Here is a 20,746-nt window from a genome sequence, read left to right as displayed (position 1 = left end):
AATCAGTGAACAGAAAACCTATCAAAGAGGTGACGCTCTGCTGGCTCTACCTTCAAACCTGAGAGGGCCTCCCTAAGAGGCCGTTGAACTTGACTGGACAAGTGGGATGCTGGACTCTGTATGGAGTGAGCCTGTAATTAGGGAACTCAACGGAACCTGAGCTGTGGTTATGCATCATGGTGAGGGAATTCATCATGGGGGAAGGGTTTGGGGTTAAGGGGGGAGAATCCCAGTACCTATGAAATTGTGTCATGTAATACAATGTAATTAATGAATTTTTTTAAAAAAAGAAAACCTATCAATCTGCAACTTTCAAATAAAATAAATCTTATTTTTTATTGCAAAGTCAGATATGTAAAGAGAGAAGGAGACAGAGAGGAAATGACTGCAATGGCCAGAGCTGAGCAAATCCAAAGCCAGGAGCCAGGAGCCACATGGATGCAGGGTCCCAAGGCTTTGGGCCATCCTCAACTACTTTCCAAGGCCATAAGCATGGAGCTGGATGGGAAGTAGGGCAGCCAGGATTAGAACTGGCGCTCATTTGGGATCCCGGAGCAAGGCAAGGACTTTAGCTGCTAAGCCAACGCACTGGACCCTAAATCTTTTTTTTTTTAATCGTTCACTGTAAGTTTCAGCAAGTACAAAGTACTGCTATCCTGCATATTTTGTTTAACATTTTAAATGTAAAATAATTAAGCAGTCTTTTTAAAAGTTAAATAGAATCAAAATGCTGTAGCAATTTGCCATCTCTAAATATTTTAAATATTTAATTTATTTGAAAGGTATAGTTCCAGAGAGAGAGGCAAGGAGAAAGAGAGAGAGAGAGAGAGAATGAATCTTCCATTCACTGGTTCACTCCCCCATTGGCCTTAACAGGTAGGGCTAGGCCAGACAGAGGCCAGAGTCAGAATATCATACAGGTTCACCACAGGCCATCTTCAACTGCTTTCCCAAGTGCATTAGCTAAAAGCTGGAGTGGAAATAAAGCAGCCAGGATTCATATCGGTACCCATGTGAGCTTGCATTACAGGCGGCAACTTTCACCCACTACATCACTATGCTGGACCCTAAACTTTTTTTTAAGGATTCATTCATTTATTTTGACAAAGTTACAAAGAGACAGGATGAAACAAACAGAAAAAGAGATCTTTCATCTGCTGGTTCACTTCATAGATGGCTGTAAGAACCCACACAGGGCCAGGTCAAAGTCAGGAGCTTAGAATTTCATTCAGGTCTCCATTTGGGTACCTGGATGCAAACATGAGCCTTCTTCCACTGCATTCCCAGACCATTACCGGGAAGCTGAATCAAAAGTGGAGCAGCCAGGGCACAAATGGGTACCATATAGCATGCCAGCATTACAGATGGTGGCTTTACCCACAATGCCACACAACACCAGCCCCTTCAGTTTTTATTATACTGACAATGTCAAATCCAAATGTTCTGACAAATTTCTAAATTCCTATTCAATGATGGTTGTTACAATTTTCAAGTGATGAAGTATCTAAATTTTAAAAATGTAAGGGAACTTACTGACTCACACAAGTGCAATCCTTGAGTGATTCAGGCTCAAGTCTTACATTTGGAGCTTGGCTGCCCCTCATTTTGGCTCTTCCTTCCAAAGTGGTGGCATCTGTTGCAAGTCCATGTGATAGCAGCTGCTTGCAGTAGCTCCAGATTGGATAATGTCTGAGCTCTAAACCAGTAAGCAAGAACATCTTCGCCTCTCCTAGAAACCTCACCAAAAAATTCCTTAGGATCTGATACCCATTAGTAAGATGTGGTCAGGATGAAATCACTTGAACCATAGTGATTCCACATGCCAAGAGCCAAGAGTCAAATGCATCGAGCTATGTAAACTATTTCTAAGAGGGAGAGGTCCCAGAAAAAGATGCAAAGGTTGGATCTAGTACAAAGGAATTCCAGTGCCAGGACACAAGTTAGCTGTCTTCCCTCAACGCCAACCTGGCTCTGCATTTCACTCACAGTGCCACTGCTTTTGTTGTGACTGTTTTTGACTCTTTCCCTTGTTTAGTTCCCCTACTCATTTGGCCACTGGGATATAATCGTAGGTAACAGCAAAAACTGAACTTAAATCCTACCTCCACTCACTTATTCCTAGGACTGCATATATAAATTTTACTAATCTCTTCTTTGCCTTAAATTTCTTCGTCTATAAAATGTGAGTTGTAAATAAACTCATTGAAGTCTGAGCAATGCCTGACACATCATGGACATTCTATATACATTAGCAAGTACTGGTGTTATTATTTCCCCTATATTAGCCAGAGACATTACAATTATTAATAATGGAAGCAATTTAGACCACACATACCAGATCCTGCTTGGTCCCACACCAGTTACCAGCTTTTTTTTTTTTTACCACCTTCTTTTTCTTCTTTTTTATTTGCGGTATATTTATTATTTACTTCCTTTTTATTTGAAAAGGAGACAGAGAACAATCTTCCGTCTTTTGATTGACTGCTCTAATGCCCTCAGCAGCCTGGACTAGGCCAGGTCAAAGCCAGGATTCCAGAACTATCTGCATCTCCCACATCCTTAAGGCAGTGACCCAACTTCTTCAGTCATTATCTGCTGCCGCCCGTGGTATGCGTTAGCCAGAAGCTGGTCAGAAGCAAATTGCTTAGGGAACGAACCAGGCACTTCAATTTGGGATGTGGGGATCCAAGTCCGTGACTTAACCACTGTGCCACAAGCCCACATATCTATCTGTATTTTCTGTTATACATCAGCATGCGATCAACTTTAGGAGATTCTCATCCATTTTACCCCACTTTCCCTGTGTTTTCTGTTTTCTGCTTCTCTGTTTTGTTCCAACTATTGATTTTCCAGGAATATTCTTGCTGTGCATTTTGGTAATGGTGTATAAGTTTATTTTGCTTTGTTTTTAGCATATAAGAAAATAATTACAGGGTGAGTTACAGTTTTTGAAATAACAAAGTTAAAAGTATGCTTCTCCACTCTCTTTCTCTGTCTCTGTTATTATGCCTTTCAAGCTCATGAAAATAAATAGGTAAACATATGAATTAAAAAAGGGAGCATACTTGTCTGGTTCCTCTTTGACTTTTGGAATTAGACAATACAACATTTTTTTTCTAGCAGCAAAATTTGGGAATCTTTTGAGAGAATGCTACCAACAACAACAAAAATTATATACACTTCATCATGAAAAGTAAGGAATAGATGTTATTAATTGTTACAAAGAAATTTAAACTTTGATAAAGTGAATTGCCAGTCCAGCATGAACAGACCAAGCAGCCCAAACTGAAGTACCCTAGTCTTCTGATTACATATGGAATCCAAAACGTGTGCAAATAGGTAAACTTACTTCCTCTACTTTATGAAATACAAGGACATCCAAAGGAAAAGTTCATAGATAATTACAGCATCAGAAGACAAGATTGCCCCAATGTGTCTGTGCATTTCGTCACTCTAAGGGAATGTCTCTTTACAGTTCTTACACAATCCCTTGGGGATGTCTCTTTACAGTTCTTATGCATTCAATATTTTTATAATCCGGTTTCTATGGTTACAAATAAATAAGAAAAAAATGAGTGCTAAGAAAAAAAGTAATACAGGTTCATAATCCCACAATTCTAAATCTAAATATCTTTTCATATTGAAAATTTACTCATAACTCACTTGGCAGTCACATCTGACCTCAACTTGAACTCACAAGCAAATCATGGTTCAAATGAAGGCATTTTTTATATAGCCCATATCAAATATATATGGAATGATATATATATAGATAGATGTATTTCATATTTGAAACCCTTAAGCAATGTATACACATATGGAATAATGAGACTGAATAAAATTTAAAAAGTCTATCCAATACAGTCTTCTTTTCATCATTAAGTGAAAGCCAACGATGCAACTGGGTCTAACAATGTTTCAAGCAAGCACTCATGGGCCCTACACAATTAGCTTTAATTTTTAGAATCACCTTCTTTTATATTTACCAGAAAATTTTAGCAAATTATTTGGTTTCTATATATATAATATTTACTCTAAAAATAATAGCCACCATGTGTGCCTTTTTTCTCATCCAAATATTTAGAATTTTTCAGCCTTTTGACCTAATGCCCGTTATTGTTGTCTCTAGAATCTAATGTAGGTCTGAAGGGAATCATCAATTCAACTGCCCTTCTAGAGGCATCTCAGTTACTTGCATCTAACAGATGCATCATGGTAGTTCCAAGGTTTGGATTATTTACCATCTTTCTCTAACTTGAATTTTCTAAAATCTTATTTTCCTAATCTGTCATCAATGCTTTTATCAGTTTCCTTTTTCTTAATTCCAAATTCTCTTTTCTTAATTGTCTTCAATAGCAACCATTTATCTATTTTGAGAATAGAGGTATTCATACTTATTTCATTTAAAGGGGATTTGCACTAAGGAAGGATTACTGTGCTTTCAAGCCTTAAAACAGCTATGTACATTTCAAAATGGAAAATGGAATGCAGAGACAAATTTGGCTTTCTGGGGAAAAAAAGCTTTTTAAAATGTATATGTACCTTTTTCATAATATAAATATTTTCTTGTTTGACACGCTCTCAAAATTTCTAGCATCATTCTTATGCAAGTTCTTTTATCTCCTCATTTGGTATATATAGCACAGTCACAATCGCTTAAGGGGTGATATGACTTTCTCCAAAAGATGGGACTGATAACTCAGCTTCTGGCTTAGGAGTGGCCTAAATAACACTTCAAGTTGCTGACCAACATGAATGAGTTGAAGCATTCAGTCTGAACATTCTGAAGAGTCTCTGTACCACACTTTCCAGCAAGACGTTATTGTGGTAGATGGCTCCAACATAAGCATTTGGCTGTGATTGGAGCCTTCTTCTTCTTCTTCTTTTTTAGGTTTGTACCTGTAACTAGACATCTGTGTCCAACAAAAACCTTGAGTTCTATATCTGTCAAAGAGGTGGTGGATTGTTCTTCCATAAGAAAAGTCTGTGATCTGAGCATATTATAAAAGCATGGCCCCAATAGGGGATGGGAGACTACCTCAGTAAATATTGGAGGTTTTTCAGTCATTTGTGCCTTGTTGTACTCTTTAATCGATTCTCTTTGAGCAATAATAACAACTGACATGTCATTGATCTGAGTATTTTATTTCTAGACCCAGCTGCAGCTGTGACTTACAGATACATGAGGAAAAGTAGTAAGAAGCAGTAGTTTACATTCATCATAATGCCTTCCAGTAAACCAAAAGTCAATAGCCACTTGACATTCAGAAAACATCCCATGTTGGCAACTACAGTGCTCTGCCTCAACTGCAGGTTGCCTCTACAAAATACCACAGACTGGATGGTTTAAACAACAGACATTTATTTTCTCACATTTCTGAAGGGTGAACATCTGAGATCATGATCCCAGTATGATCCGGCAAGAGCCTCTTCACTGGCTTGCAGAAAGCTGCTGGTGCTGTGTCCTCTGGTAGCAAAGCACTCTGTTGTGTCTTACAAGGGCACTAATTGCATTATGCAGGCCCCACCTTTCTGTCTTCTAAACCTAACCATTTTCCAAAAGCCTCATCTCCCAATACCATTATTTTGTAGATGAAAGTTTCAAGACAGGAATTTTGGTGGGGAGAGGTTGGGAAGACAGTCTGCAGAAGATTCATAATAACCTCTGGAAGTAAACAATGCAATAGGTACACAGCAGCTGAGCTGGAAGGAGTAATAAAGCAATGGAGAAAGGTTCAAATGTAGACATGTAAGGTAGAAATGAAAAGACATATTGTAATCCATACACATGCATACACACATACTTCACAACATGACATCTGAGAAATTCTACAAATCTCAGGGATTGGACCTTAACATCAGAATCATCATACCTACCAGTGAATTGATTCCTTCAGTAGAATTTAGCTTTTAGATTTGTTTTTAAATTTTTATTTAATTTTATTTATCTGAAAAGTAGAGAGGGTATGTATACTCCAGCAGAGAAGTGAGTCAAAAGTAGACTAGAGCCTCGAATCCAGACACTCCAACTAACTACTGAATATTGGCATTCCAAGAGGCACTTTAACCACAGCTCCAAACACCCACCCAATGTGCCTGTTTTGTTATTTTTTAATTGTGCTGTCTGATGACTACTCCGAGAAAAAAAATGAGGAGCAGTAATCCCTTGCTGCCCACACCTTCCAATTCTTTCACCTACTGAATTAAAATATAGCCTAACATGTCTCTATCCACTACTTAGCTTTAAAAAAAAAAATCATTTGCCCATTATATGACTGAATCAGTGGAAAGGAAAAGGAACTTTTATCATTTTTCATTGGGTTTTTGTTTGTTTACTTTTTCTTGGAGAGAGTGTGTGTGTGAGCAAACGAATGACAAAGAGACCTTCCATTTGTTGGTTCATTCCCCAAAAAAATGGCTGTAACAGCCAGGGTTTGGCCAGGCAACAAGCCAGGAACCAGACCTTCTTCCAGGTCTCCCACATGGATTCAGGGGCCCAAGTACTTGAGTCACTGTTGCTTTCCCAAGTCATTGGCAGAGAGCAGGATCAGAAGTGAAGCAACCTAGACTCCAACTGGCACCCATAAAGGATCCTGGTATTGAAGACAGTGTCTCTATCCACTCTACCACGATGCCAATGCCAACCCCTGTCATTATTCTTAAATTCTTGTGCATTTGTACACTCCCATGCTTCCGTGATTTAACCTCGGGTGGATTCCAAAAATCAAAGATCACTCCTTTGAAAACCTTTTTCTTCTTTGTTCAAACTTTTGTTTATCTCCATTTCAGTTGAAAATCAGAGAGATTATGGAGAAAAATCTTTTAACCAATTATGTGTTCACTCCTCAACTACCCTCAGACGCCAGGGATGTGTGAAGCCAAAGCCAGAATTCTGGGACTCAATCCAGTCTCCTATATGGGCTACAGAGATCCAAGTGCTTAAGCCATCAGGTGCTACATTCCAGGATGTGTATTAACAGGAAGCCTGATTACAGGCGAGAGCCAGTGCCTGAAGCAGATGCTCTGATACCAGGAATACTGGTGCCCCAGGCAGCATCTTTCTGCTACAACAAATGGGGGAGAGTGGCGATTTTTTTAAATATGTCTCCACTTCACACCTAAGACCTCTCTTCTCTGTGAGTCTTATTCTATGCTACACTGAATTTTGTATTTCTATGATTCTTAAAAACATTGCATGAGGTGCACAATAATTTCCTCCAACATCCCCTTAAGTGGTCACACATAACAGTCAACAAGTATTTGATTGATTCCTCTCTCTGTAACTGCCTTTCCCATAAAAATAAATAATACTTTTAAAAATAAGAAAAACATTTGATCGATTGATTCATTGGCGTTCTTCATAAACAGCTCTGTTTCATTCATTATGTACCTGCTGCGCACAGTTTAGAAAGAGAGAGAGCAAAAAGAGATCAAGTTGTGTGCATTTGAACCTGGAAAAGCAGTGGAAAATCAGCCAAGTGTTCCTGGCCCGACTTCTTCCCTCTATTCATTCTGAACATAGATGTGTTGACAGACTCTATAAATGTACACAGGTGTTATATCAGAGCGCGTCCTCTGATCCCTAGAGCCAGCTGGCTGGAAGCAGGACACCAGACACAGCCACTCCAGAGTTCCCACTTTCATCTGAACATCTTTCAACACCATTGCTCTCCTCATCCAGAGTTAAGTTTCAAGACGTGCAGGCCTCTTTTGTAGAGACCATTCCTTATCGCCTCACTCTTTCTTCTGTTTCCAAAATTTTCTGCTCTCTGAGCATAGAATATAGTTAGAGGTTTGTCTGACAAAGATCTCTGGCTTGACCAAATTTCAGTCAGGCTCCTAAACTTTCTTCTAGGCTCATCTGTGTACTTCCTTAAAAGTTTCAGCTTTACCAAAGAACTTACCAAGCAAGGAAGCCCCCATTGTTGATCTCTGCTCACATTGTAAATAAGTTCCAGTTCCTCACCCTTCACTCTCCCCTTAGGAACTTACTGATCACCCTGATGAGTCTTCAGAAAAATTCCTGTTAGTTTGGTTTAGCCAAATGCCCTGAATCAACATTTTCTACTTAGTACTTTTCCAACCCCTGCGCCCCACTATGCTCCCTGAATATAAATCATCTTGAATTCATGGCTGAACTTGGTCTTTCTTCTCCACTGCAAAGTCCTATTTCTTTTTTGTTTTAAGATTTATTTTTTTTTTTGACAGTCAGATATACAGATAGGAGAAGAGACAGAGAGAAAGATCTTCTGCCCACAGATTCACTCCCCAAGCAGCCGCAACGGCCGAAACTGAGCCAATTCTAAGCCAGGAGCCAGGAGCTTCTTCTGGGTCTCCCATGCAGGTGCAGGGTCCCAAGGCTTTGGGCCATCCTCGACTGTTTCCCCAGGCCACAAGAAGGGAACCGATGGGAAGCAGGGATGCAGGGATACAAACTGGCGCCCATATGGGATCTCTGCTCATGTGAGGTGAGGACCCCAGCCGCTAGGCTATCATGCCGGGCCCACAATTTATATTGTCTCTATACCTATCATAAGTCGTCTTGAATAAATTCGTCCTTATTGTGGTTTAATAAGTGTGACTAAGTGACTAAGTAATGTTTTTTTTTTTTTTCAAATTAGAATGAAGAGAGCTGGGAGCATAGTAGAACTCATTTATCCAGTATTATTTCAAGTTGTTCAGTCTTATACTTGTATCCAGTAGTCTGAACTTAAATATGATGCACTGGACAAACTCCTATGGTGAGAACTGCGTCCTTAGGACAACAGTGGCTTAATATGCAGCAACTCAACCATGAAAGGGCTATAGAAACAAAAGCTAATAGAATGGGACCACACCCAGTAGTAAGATTGTGAAACACTTTAAAAAAGCAGATTCTCATAATTTGGTTCAATGTCAATGGTAGTACAATAATTACTAAAATAAGAGTTTGAAGGAATAAAATTTAGAAATAAATTTAAATAATTATTTTGAAATTTATCATAACATTAAATTTGTCTTGGGCCCAGCACAATAGCATGGTGACTGGGGTCCTCACCTTGCATGCGCCAGGGTCCCATGTGGGGGACCTTTGTGTCCCAACTGCTTCACTTTCCTTCCAGCTCCCTGCTTATAGCAGAGGAGTAGAGGATGGCCCAAGGCCTTAAGACCCTGTGCCAGTTGGGAGATCCCGGGGGACTGGGGGCGGATTCATGTTCCTGACTTTGGATGGGTTCAGCTCTGACCGTTGGGCCACTTGGGGGGGCGGGGAGGGGAAGCAGCAAATGGAGGATTTTTCTCTCTGTCTCTCCTCTCTGTGAATCTGAATTTCCAATAAAAAAAAAATAAATCCTAAAAAATAAATAGATAAACAGTAGATTTTTAAAATTAAATTTGTCTTATATTCCTCCAGGTTTTTTCAAAATTTTTTTAAATTTTAGGTTTTTATTTTTATTCTTGATGATGTTTACATAGTTGATTAGGGTGGGAAGGATCAAGGGTTAGGGGAGACAAGGAGAGAAGCCACACCCAGCCTCCCAACCACCTCAGTACCCAGGGATGGGCAACAGCCACCTGATATCAACCCAGCGTCCCTGATGTGGAGCATGCTCCAAGGGTTCTGCTGAAGTGAATTCTTTTTTTTTCTTTCTTCCTTTTTTAAAAGATTTTTAAAATAATGATTACATGATTGATCAGGGTGGGAAGGATCAAGGCTCAGGGAAAATTGGGTGAATTCCTTGCTTCCAAATTTAATGTTTCTTCTTCTTGTTCCTGGGGGAAGCAGAAAAACAAAAGGGGAAATCACCCATAATTTTCCACACATCCCAGTACCCAGAGATGAGGAACTGCCACCTCATTTCAACCCAGAGTCTCAATGTGTACATACCCTGAGGGTTCTGTCCAAGTGGCTTGAATAGTTCTGAAATGCTGCCGATTTCACCAGTCTGAGGATGATGTCACCCTCCCAATATCCATTGGTTCTGTTCACTGAGATTTTTTTGCTGTCATTGTTTGTTTGGGGTAGTTGTCCAGTTAGTTCTGCTCTTCTGCTACAGCACTAAATGTGCTGCTTTACTCCCCTTTTGCAACAAGGCCTGTGTCCACAGCTCCACCTTTTTCATTAAATATGGCATGTTCTTACAGGTGAGGCCTAGTACCTCGGCCAGGTGTCGCAAGCACTGTTGGATCCCCCACACGTGGGGTTCAGGAACCCAATATTCACCTAGTAAGCGGGCCCCAGGGCTCAGGCCAGAAGGCTCAAGCCCCACCAGACTCCCCACTCCTGGGGTTTATGAAACCAACACCCACCTAGAAGGCAGGCCCCAGGAGCTGGGCCATACCCCATCAGTTCCCCTGTCCCCTAGGCTCAGGAACCCATACCCCACTACACAGGTGGGCCCCATGACCTGAGCCAAGCTACCCAAGCCCTGTCACATCCCTCCTACGTACCTGGCTCCCACTGGGCCCAGGCTGGTATAACTTGCCTCAGCTCAGTATCTGCAGTCTTATTGCACTGCCTGGCCTAGTCTAGCCTTCCCCCTGTTCTAGCTCCTATTGGTGGGTGCTGCAGCCTATCCCAGCCCAGTCTGATTGCTGTCCAGATCCTAATGTGAATGGCTGGTGTTGCGGCCCGATCTGGTTCCTCTTGCACCCTGTCCTGGTTCTCAGATCTGCCAGTAGGTGTTGTGTGCTGGCCCAGTCTGGTCTGTCCCCAGACCTGACCTCATGTATACCCGTGGGTACTGTAACCTGGCGTGGTCTGGACTGCTCCTTGCCTTGCTTCTTGTGTTCACCTGCAGGGGCTGTGTTCCAATGAAGGAGTTTCCCAAGCCCTTCTGTGCTTCAGTGAGTGCCGAGATTTAGCCCATCCTGTCCTACATCCACCTGGTTCTCAAAAGCACCAGTGGGTGCTTGAGTCTAGCCCAGTCTGGTACACCCTAGACCCAGTCCACACCCATGCTGAGGGACACTGCAGTCATGTCCAGCCCAGATCACCACCCCCATTCCAGCTCTCATGCTCACCAGTGGGAACCACAACCCGGCTGGCATGTCCCCTTAGCTCCCAACCAGGTCTGTTCCCAGTCACAGATCTTATGTACGCCAGTGGTTACTCTAACCCAACTTGGCATAACCCATCCCCTAGTTTAGCCTGTCATCAGATGCTGCAGTCTGGCCTGACCCAGCCCACCCTGAGTCCCAACTCACTGGCAGGTATTGAAGCCTAGCACTGACTGGTCTGCTCCCATCCCTGACTCATGCAAACTGGTAGGTGTGATAGCCTATCCTGACATGGTTTGCACTCCAGCCTGGCTCCTGTACATGCCAGTGTGCTAAGGTTTTGGTCAGCCCCTATCCAGCCCACTGCCACCACCCCCAGAACCAAACCACACACTTGCCGATGGGTGGAGCTTCCTTGCCCTGCTGACCAGCATCCCAAGTACAAACCACATGCTCACTAGCAGGAGCTATGGCTCTCCAGAGGAGTTTCCCAAGTTCCCCCACCAGGCCCACTCCCAGATGTAGATCTTTCATGTGCCAGCGAGTGCTAGGCCCTTGCCCAAATTAATTTGCCCCCTCCGACCCAACCTACGTATGAGTTGAATGTTGTGACCTGACGAACCACTACCCTATTCTTGAGTGTGCCTGTGGGTGCTGCTGCCTGGACCAGCTTAGCCTGTACCCAACCCCAGTAGTCATGAGTGTAGGAGGACTCCATGGTCATATATAGCTCAGCCCATCCACACCCATAGCTCTTAAGCAAACCGGTGGAAATTGCAGTTTCATAGGAGTGGACCCACATACATCCCCACAGAATCTGCGCCCAGACCTGATTTTCTCATGTGCTGGTTATTGTCATGATTCAGCCTAACATTACCTGTTCCCCATTCTGACACTCACTGGTGGGTACTGTGATCCAGCCCTGCCAGGTAGGGCCCCAGTCCTAGCTTCAGTGTGTGCCAGTGAGTGGTATTCGGAGGTGGTTGATGCTAACTAGCCCAGCTCAGGTCTCCCATTTGGACTGGTGCATTGGTCTGACCCTTTAAAGTTCATCCCATTCCCCAATCCAGACCACTAGTTCTCAGCCCCCTCACTTACATGCAAGTACAGGTGGCTGTGTCGATGGAAGTCCCATAGTAGTCACTCCTCATCTGCAACATACTCCCTCACCGGTCCTCCCTGCCACACATCTTCTCACCCCTTCCCTTGGCAATCTGTCTGCTCTATGCTGCTATGGTATCAGATTTCCTCTGCAGGCTCCAATGGACTGTCATATCTTTTATGTACATCTGAGTATGCCATCCACTGCTCCCTCTAAGTCACTGAAGAGGCTCAGATCTGCAAGAACAACAGCCTTGTTGAGGAAATGTCCCTCAGCATTCCTCTCCTGGATATGAACCCTCAGGTCCCTGCATGCCACCCTCTGTGCCATTTCCCAGACCTCCAGCAAGCTCACATCCCAGAGCCCCCACAAGTGTGCTTCCAGGAAGCCTGTGGGCTTCACCTGGCAGCATTGGCACCCAGGGCCACCCAACCTTTGCAGCACTGGACCTTCCTCCAGGGGTAACCAGCCCAGCTCCCACTATACACACAGGGCAAAGGACCTCGGCCAGATAACCTGGCTCCCACACACACAAGAGAAAAGAGCCAAGCCAGGCGACCTGGGCCCTGCCAATCCCCACCTCCACCCCTGGGGCTAACTGGCCCAACTCCAACCACATATGCAGGCCAAAAGACCCAGGCCAGGTGACCCCTCTCAATTCTTAATTCACAAGTTTTAATGAAAATCCACTAACAAATTATATCTATAAAGTGGAACTGTGGTTATCTTATTTCTGCAAAAAGCAATGGTTTGCTTCTGGCAAAGGTGACATTTTGCCCCTAATCAAGCAAGAGAGTAACTCTATAAGGAGCTGTTATCTGTGTTAAAAAGAATTACAGAGTATACATCACTGACAAAAAAGAAATGGAATCACAAGTCATTGCTCTCAGAGGAGCTTTAGAAGAGGAACTTCATATTTCCTTGCTAAATTCTCCATCCTTAAGCATTATGAATTAATTATGAATAACCAAAGCTTTGTGTGACTGAAAACTATATTTACAAAGAGCTGGAGGAAAGCAAATATAGCTGCTGAATATAAATGTTGTAAGTCTTTTTTATTAGGAAGTGGTTAATATGATCTCCCAATATCTTCTGCATTCTTATTGTTACTAGCCAACTTCAAGAGGAATCTATTATATTCATTGTATTCCCATCAGTATTTAAAAATAGTAAAAAAAAAAAAAGCAAATGTTATATTGCTTTTTCACTGTATCATTTCAGAGCTATTGCTTTTCCACTAAGCACTGATTCTTACCACGAGGTTAAAATCAATAGATATTTCCACAGCTGCAGGCAAGTGGCTAGGTTGCCTTGTACCTAGGCAAGTGCTACGCTGGTAGGAGAAAAGCAGCCAGTAGCTGGAGGCATTCTGGGCCTGGTTAATCCCAACATATTTGTGTAAGCTATACTAGTATGCCACAAAATGTCTCCTGTTGTGTTGTTATTGTTGTTCTTCTCCTCCTCCTCCGGCTCCTTCTCCTGCTCCTTCTTCTCTTCTTCCTCCTCCTCCTCCTTCTTCTGCTTCTTTTTCAGATGTGTGGGAAAGGCAGGGACCATTGGGGCAAGGCACACCACACCAGCCCCCAGGAAAAGGAGTTGCAGATTGCCCAAGGAAGGGGGTCTGGGGCTATCCTGGAGTGAGGGCATATATGACAAGGGAAGAATGGCTCCTGGGGTCTTCCACGGACCAGGCCACTGCGCTTTCAGGTAGGGGAGGGAACTAAGAGAGTAGTTTAGAGGGGGATAACAACAGAGCATGTCTGGATCAGGCACATGTGGGAGACCTGGACTGGGCTAATGGCATGATTAGATAGACTGAAGCACCTGCTCCCACGTACAAAGGTCAGGAGTGAGGGCAGGCCATGTAAAACAGAGCCACTATACCCTGCAAGTACATATGCGATCTGTTGCTGGGAGCAGTCCTGGTCAGGGATTTTGGGGAACTCCCTTACTAGGCTATGACACCCATTGGTAAGTGCAAGAGCCTGGGCTCAGGGCAGGCCAGACCAGGCCAGGCTGCAGCATTTCGCAACATTTGTGTGGGCCAGGTTTGAAGACAGACAGGACTGGGCCAGGCCTTAGCACCCACTGGCATGCACAAAAGCCCGGACAGAGTATGGGCCATGTCCAGCTAGACTAAGCTGTAACACCTGCCAGCAAAAGGCAAAGACTAGGGGCACTCCATGCCAGGCTGGGTTGAAGCACCTACCAACACATGCAAAATCTGGGGCTGGGAACAGACCTGGTAGGGGAACTTTGGTGACTCGCCTGCTAGATTGCCACTCCCATGGAGTAGTGCAAGAGCCAGTGTGTGAGGCAGACCAGACTGGGTAAGGTTGTAGTACCAGTTAGCATACCTATGGGAAGGGTCTGGGGGTGGGCCAGACTAGGCTAGGCTCCAGAGCCTGCTGGGGCTCATGAAAGCCAGAATGGATGTGAGACAGCCCAGGCTAGGTTGTGGCACCCACCAGCTCACATGACAGCCTGATCTGGGAGTAGGTCAGGGTGGGTTAAGTTATAGGACCCATCAGCAAGAACTGCAATGGGTGTAAGCATCTCAAACTAAGCCATAATGCCTGTCAGTAAGTGCCAGGACTGGGGACTGGCCATGTCAGTCTGGTCAGCAGCATCCACTGGTACACATGAAATCAGTTGCTGGGAGCAGGCCTGGTAGGGAAACTTGGGGAACTGCCCTGCTAGGTTTCAGCTCCCATTGGTGAGCACAAAAGCTGGGGACAGGCTAGGCTAGGCTGAGCTGAAGAATCCCTTGGCATGTGTGTGAACCAGGTCTGGGGGTGGATCAGGTTGATCCAGTCCACAGCACACACTGGCATGAGTGAGAGCTAGGATTGAGTACAAGCCAGATTGGGCTAGACTACAACACCCTCCAATTCACATGAGGACTGGAACTGGGACTGGTCCAGGCTGGGCTAGGCTATTGCACCCATTAGTGAATGCTAAGGCTGGGTGTGAACTATCTCAGACTGGTCCGTAGTACCCCCTGGGAGGTGCAAGTTGCTGGATTTTAGACATGTCAGGCAGGGGAACTGTGGTCACTCCCTTGCTAGGCTTCACCCTGGTATACACTGGTGAGCATAAGAATCTCGGCTGGGGGTGGGCTGGCTGAGCAAGGCAGCAGTGACTGTCAGCATGCGTGATATCCAGGTTTAGGGACAGGTCGGGATAAGCTAAACCACAGCACCCATGGGTGTGCATGTAAGCCAGATTGGATATAGGCTAGGCCAGCCTAGGCTAAAGTACTGTGTGACACATGTAAAAATCTGGGCTGTGGTCAGACCTGAAGGGGTTTGCTGGTGGTCGCCCCAAATAGACTGTGCCACCTGCTGGTATGCATGAGAACTGAGTCTGTGGTGGGTTGGCTTGGATGGGCTGTAGCACCTTTAGGTTTGTGTGACATATGGGCTGGAGGTAGAACTGAGCAGACAGCTTGCATTCACCACAATGTGCTTTGGCTGGTGCAGGTGACAGACTGAACCCGACCCTGCAATTGCTGGTGTACACAAGAGTCAGGCCTGAGGTCATTTTAGACAAGGTTTATTGAGGAACTCCCCAGCAGGACCACTGGACTCAGACACTGGTCCGACCTTGGAGCGCATGTATCAGTAATGGGCCTCCTCAGTGGCTGATGTATGTGCAGTAGTAAGTATGTGCAGTTGCACACAGGGGAAATGACAGCCAACACATCGAGACCAGCAGGGGACGTCAACTGCCTCGTCAGATGATGGAAAGCACAAAAGGTTAAACCACTCTCCTGGCCAAGCTTTTTATAGCATGTTCCTCTGTCTGCGCATGCACTAAGGTAGACGTTGTCAACAAATAGAACTTGGAAAGATGTTCTCAACCCTGGAGAAATGAAATCAACAAGTTCTCAGAACTATCACAATCATTCAAGTATTAATACCCTTGGAACACTCTTCCGTGGGGTCTCAAATGACTGTCTCCTATTCCCAGGTGCCAATGTAGTTTTACAGCAAGGAGAAGGAAAAAAAGAAAAGAAAAAAAGAAAGAAAACAAAGAAAGCTGAAACATTTATACCACCCACCTTCCTCTATGCCTGTCCCTCTTCTCCCTAGTCAGGGGCCCACATGGGCATGCATCACTCTCAACTATGTAGGCAATATTGAAAAGAGAATAAAACATTTTAAAAATTAACAGACTTGGGCCCGGCAGCATGGCCTAGCGGCTAAAGTCCTCGCCTTGAACGCCCCGGGATCCCATATGGGCGCTGGTTCTAATCCCGGAAGCTCCACTTCCCATCCAGCTCCCTGCTTGTGGCCTGGGAAAGCAGTCGAGGACGGCCCAATGCATTGGGACACTGCACCCGCGTGGGAGACCTGGAAGAGGTTCCTGGTTCCCGGCTTCGGATCGGCACAGCACCGGCCCGTTGCGGCTCACTTGGGGAGTGAAACATCGGATGGAAGATCTTTCTCTCTGTCTCTCCTCCTCTCTGTATATCCGGCTTTCCAATAATAATAATAAAAAAAAAACCTTTTAAAAAAAACAATTTGTAAAAATTAACAGACTTTTAACAAATAGTATGCATAGGTTTATTTTCAAACATCTCAAGACTGATACAATGCATAGTAAAATTAGAATCAATCCTTGTTATTGCCTTTTGTGAAGCTATTTTTAGAGGGTTTTTTGAGGGTTTTTTGCTTGTTTTTCTTAACTGAGAGTATAATATGATTCTCAATATGTAGAAATAGTTAAGGAAACTAGGGAAAAATTCTACTATACATAGCTAGAATATGAATATGTGTAACACTTTTCTCCTGCATTTGCACTGCTTTAGTATCAAAGCAGGTAAAAAGCCATCACCTGCAATGCCAGCATTTCATATCGGCACCAGTTTCCCTCCAGCAGCTTTACTAGCAATCCAGCCCCTGCTAATGGCCTGGGAAAAGCATCAGAAGATGGCGCATGTGCTTGGGCCCTACTACTCAAGTGGAAGACTTAGAAGCAGCTCTTGGTTGGAGTTAGCTTATTCCACTCCAGGCCAGTGCGGTCGTCTGGAGAGTAAAACAGCAAATGGAAGATGTCTCTGTAATTCTTTCAAACAAAGAAATAAATATTTTTTAAGGAAAAGAAAGGAGAATAAAGGAAAAGAAAAAAATGATTAGGATGTATTCAGCCTAGTGGTTCAAATGTCTGTTTTGCACTTCAGAGTACCTAGGTTCTACTACTGGGCTCTGACTCCTGGTTATTCTAGCCACTGCACACACCAGGAAGCAGCAGTGATAGTTCAAGCAATCAGGTTCCTGTCACCTAGGCATGAAACCTGTGTAGCCTTAGCTCCCATCCTGTCCCAGCCCCAAATATTATGGACATTTGGATACAAGACCAGCACATGGGAGTTCTCTCTCTTTTTCTCTCTCTCTCTCTCTCCCTTCTCTCTCTCTTTCCATTCTCTCTCTCTTTCTCTCTTTCTCTCCAATAAATAAAAAAATAATTTACTTCAAAGAGACTTTGCCTTCCCAGAAAGCAATACCAAACTAATATTCAGTAAAAGTTGTATGGAACATGAAATTGCTTCTAGTACTCTGATTATAAAACTTTCCCCCAAGTCAATACATTAAAACAAGCCAAGCCAAAAACTTAAAGGTCAAGTTATTAAAGCAATTTTAACAACTGAATTGGAATGTGCCACTAATTAATATTAGAAGCAGGGAATGCATAATAAAATTGAGGAATGTTGAAAATATGAGTATTGGTGAGTTCACATAGCAAAACAATTTTTCTAGCAATTAGAAGTCTTGGTAACCAAACCAGACATTTCCAAAGATGAAACATTCAGAAAGGACAGACAAGAGCTGTGTTCATGCCACAGTCTTAAACTTCTCATCCTCCAGCTTCCTCCAGTCAGGTTATCCCTATTCCCTAAGTTACATAATCATCCTTGCCATAGGTCCTTATTCTCTTACACCGTCCCTAATCCCACTTCTTTGGGTTCTGGAAACCGCCTGCAACTCTCTGTCATCTGCCAGGAGGGATTTCATGGTTGACATTTTACCAAAGAAAAATGTTCATGGATATTGACATGATACTGCATTAAGAGTGCCAGACACTCTCTGCTTCAATTTTTAGAAGCTTGGCAGTAGTTATTTTACACATGGCCCTCACCAGTTGAAATCAGTGTTGTCTGAAATCTATATGTACATATGAGTTTATAAAGGAAACATTCTATGAGTTGTTTTGATGACAAATTACAGGAAAAGACTAAACAGTTCTTACAGAGGAAAACTCAACAATGTGAGAACATTGTATGACTAACTACAAACTTTCTGGGTTGGCAAAATCTGTAGTTGTTCCAACCCCTCCATAAAAGTTCTGAGAAATCTGTCCTCCTTTCCCTTCTCCTGGTCTTTACTACAGAAGTCAGAGTTTTTAAACAAAGACCTTTACATTTTTGCTGCTTAATAAAAACCAGGGCAGGATCAGGCTGGTCTGTAATACACATAGGTTTGTGTAGGAGACAGGACTCTAGACTGACCCAGCAATTGCAACCACCAGTGTGCACATAGGCAGATGTTGGTAATGGAATGAGCCAGATCCTGTACTGGCAAGCACACACAAGAATCAGGTCTGGGATCACCTCAGATGAGGTGTCTTTGGGGATAACCCCAGATGAACCACTAGACTTAGAAGTGCAACCATGGGAAGAAATGCATGTTCCACGGTCTGACCATGGAGTGCATGTGTCAGAGTTGGGCTTCCTCAGTGGCTTAGACAGAGCAGTGGACAGCATATCCAGATGCACATGGAGAATATGGCAGTCCACTGGAGTCAACAGAGGATACCTGGTATCATAGCAGAGGAAGGAAGGCAGAATCAATTGACCAGCTCCCCCAGTCAAGTGTTGGCAAGTGAAGACTCTACGGTGGACTAGGTTAGCCATTGGATCCTGATGGGATTTCATTATGCTTGGAGCAACAAGATAGACAGCAATTGAGAGCTATTGAACTATCCAAAACAGATGAGGTTTTTAAAAAGATTTATTTCAGGAGCCAGCCCCACTTTGGATACTCCTCCTGCTAGGGTGTAACTCTCACTGGTGAACAAAAAAGCCAGGGCCAGAGGTGAGCCAGGCTGGACAAGGCTTCAGCACCTGTTGACGTGTGAGTGCTTGGTCAGAGGGAGGTGGATAGGAATGGGCTGAGCCAGGTTACAACATCTACTGGCTTGCGCAAAAAGTGGGACTGGGGAAAGGCCTGGTGAAGGTTGCCCCTACTAGGCCAAAGCACTTGCTGGTGAAGGCTGGGCCTGTCACAGGCTGAGCTGGGCTAGGCCAATTTGCATGAGAAATGGGATTGGGAGGGGAACTGACCAGGCGCTGCATCCACCAGTGTGCACTTTGACTGATGTGGCTAATGGACCAAACCTGATGCTACATTAGTTGGCACACACAAGATTTATGTCTGAACACTCTACAGGCAAGGTTTCCTGAGGGACTCACCAGCTAGACTGCTGGACTCAGATGCAGGCTCCAGGAAAGATCACAAGAGGCCTGGGCCTCTTCAGTTACCAATACCCATGTGGTGAAATGCACATGAAAAATATGACACCCCACTCATCTAATCCAACAGTAGCTGCCAGTACCTCATCAAAAGATGGAAAACATAACAGATTGGATAGCTTTTCTGGCTATCTGTATTTACAGTGATGTGGACCTAATAAGCCAATAGATCCTATGAAGATTTTCTCAACCATGGTGCAACAAAGCCTACAGCATCTCACAACTATCAAGACCACTCAAGCAGCACCCTTGGAACCTTCTTCCTGCATCAGGCTCTCTAAGGTGACATCAAATGACTGTCTCTACCTCTGGGTGTTGACTGTAATAATATGGGGATAAGGGCTGGGAGGGAAAACTGGGGAAAGAGGAAGGGGAAAGGTAGGGGAGAATCCCTATACCTATAAAACTGTATCAGGAGAAGTAATAACAAAATGCTGAAAAAAATAAAACATTTATAACATTTATTTTTATTTATTTGGAAGGCAGAGGGAGAGAGCAGGAGAAAGCAGGGGAGAGAGAGAGTGAGAGAAACTTTCACCTGCTAGTTCATTTCTTGACTGGCCAAAACAGGAAGCCAGAACCCTGAACTCAACTGTTTCTTCCACATGGGAGCTCACTGGCAAAGATCTAGATCAGAAGCAGAATAGCCAGGACTTGGACTGAAAAGGGATGTTGGCATCACAAGCCATAGCTTAACCTGTTAAACCACACCACCAAACACAAAACACATGTATTAGTAGAATGAGAGTCTTTGATTTTAATATGCTTTGAAGGGAGAGCATATGAAAAACTGTAAAAGTTCTAAGCAAAAAAAAAAAAAAAATCATACCAGAAAGTAATAGCGACTGGTTACTATTTCTTTGCTTCCCATATAAGTCAAATACTGTCTATGAAGAATGGAAGAAAATCTGAAAGACTGAGTTTGTTGTGTAACCAGCTTTATCATTATACCTTTGAAACTTCAAATAAAGAAGTATAGCACTGTTTCTAATAATTCTGTGAATAGCAACACATTGATTCTTTGAAAGATACAGAAACAATGTTTCACTGTAATCTTAAAAGTTCATTAGAAACACATCTGGTTCATTTTGAAGTCCTGATTTCATGCATTTGACAGGCAAAGAAAACATGAA

At 43.6% G+C, this 20,746-nt stretch overlaps 1 protein-coding gene across 1 annotated transcript in view; it reads left to right on the top strand.

The window, feature by feature from the left end:
• Positions 1-1,317: 1,317 nt before the first annotated feature.
• LOC131479624 (jerky protein homolog) overlaps positions 1,318-20,746 on the top strand; it is a 151,164-nt gene continuing 131,735 nt past the window's right edge. The window contains exon 1 of the mRNA XM_058660978.1: positions 1,318-1,337. Coding sequence (XP_058516961.1) covers positions 1,334-1,337 — 4 coding nt within the window. The 5' untranslated portion in view covers positions 1,318-1,333. The remainder of the gene's footprint in view (positions 1,338-20,746) is intronic.

The sequence above is a fragment of the Ochotona princeps genome, chromosome 1 (genome assembly GCF_030435755.1).
Source record: "Ochotona princeps isolate mOchPri1 chromosome 1, mOchPri1.hap1, whole genome shotgun sequence".
NCBI lineage: Eukaryota > Metazoa > Chordata > Mammalia > Lagomorpha > Ochotonidae > Ochotona > Ochotona princeps.
The sequence above is the reverse complement of the archived record's forward strand: the minus strand, read 5'-3'. Positions and strand labels throughout refer to the sequence as shown.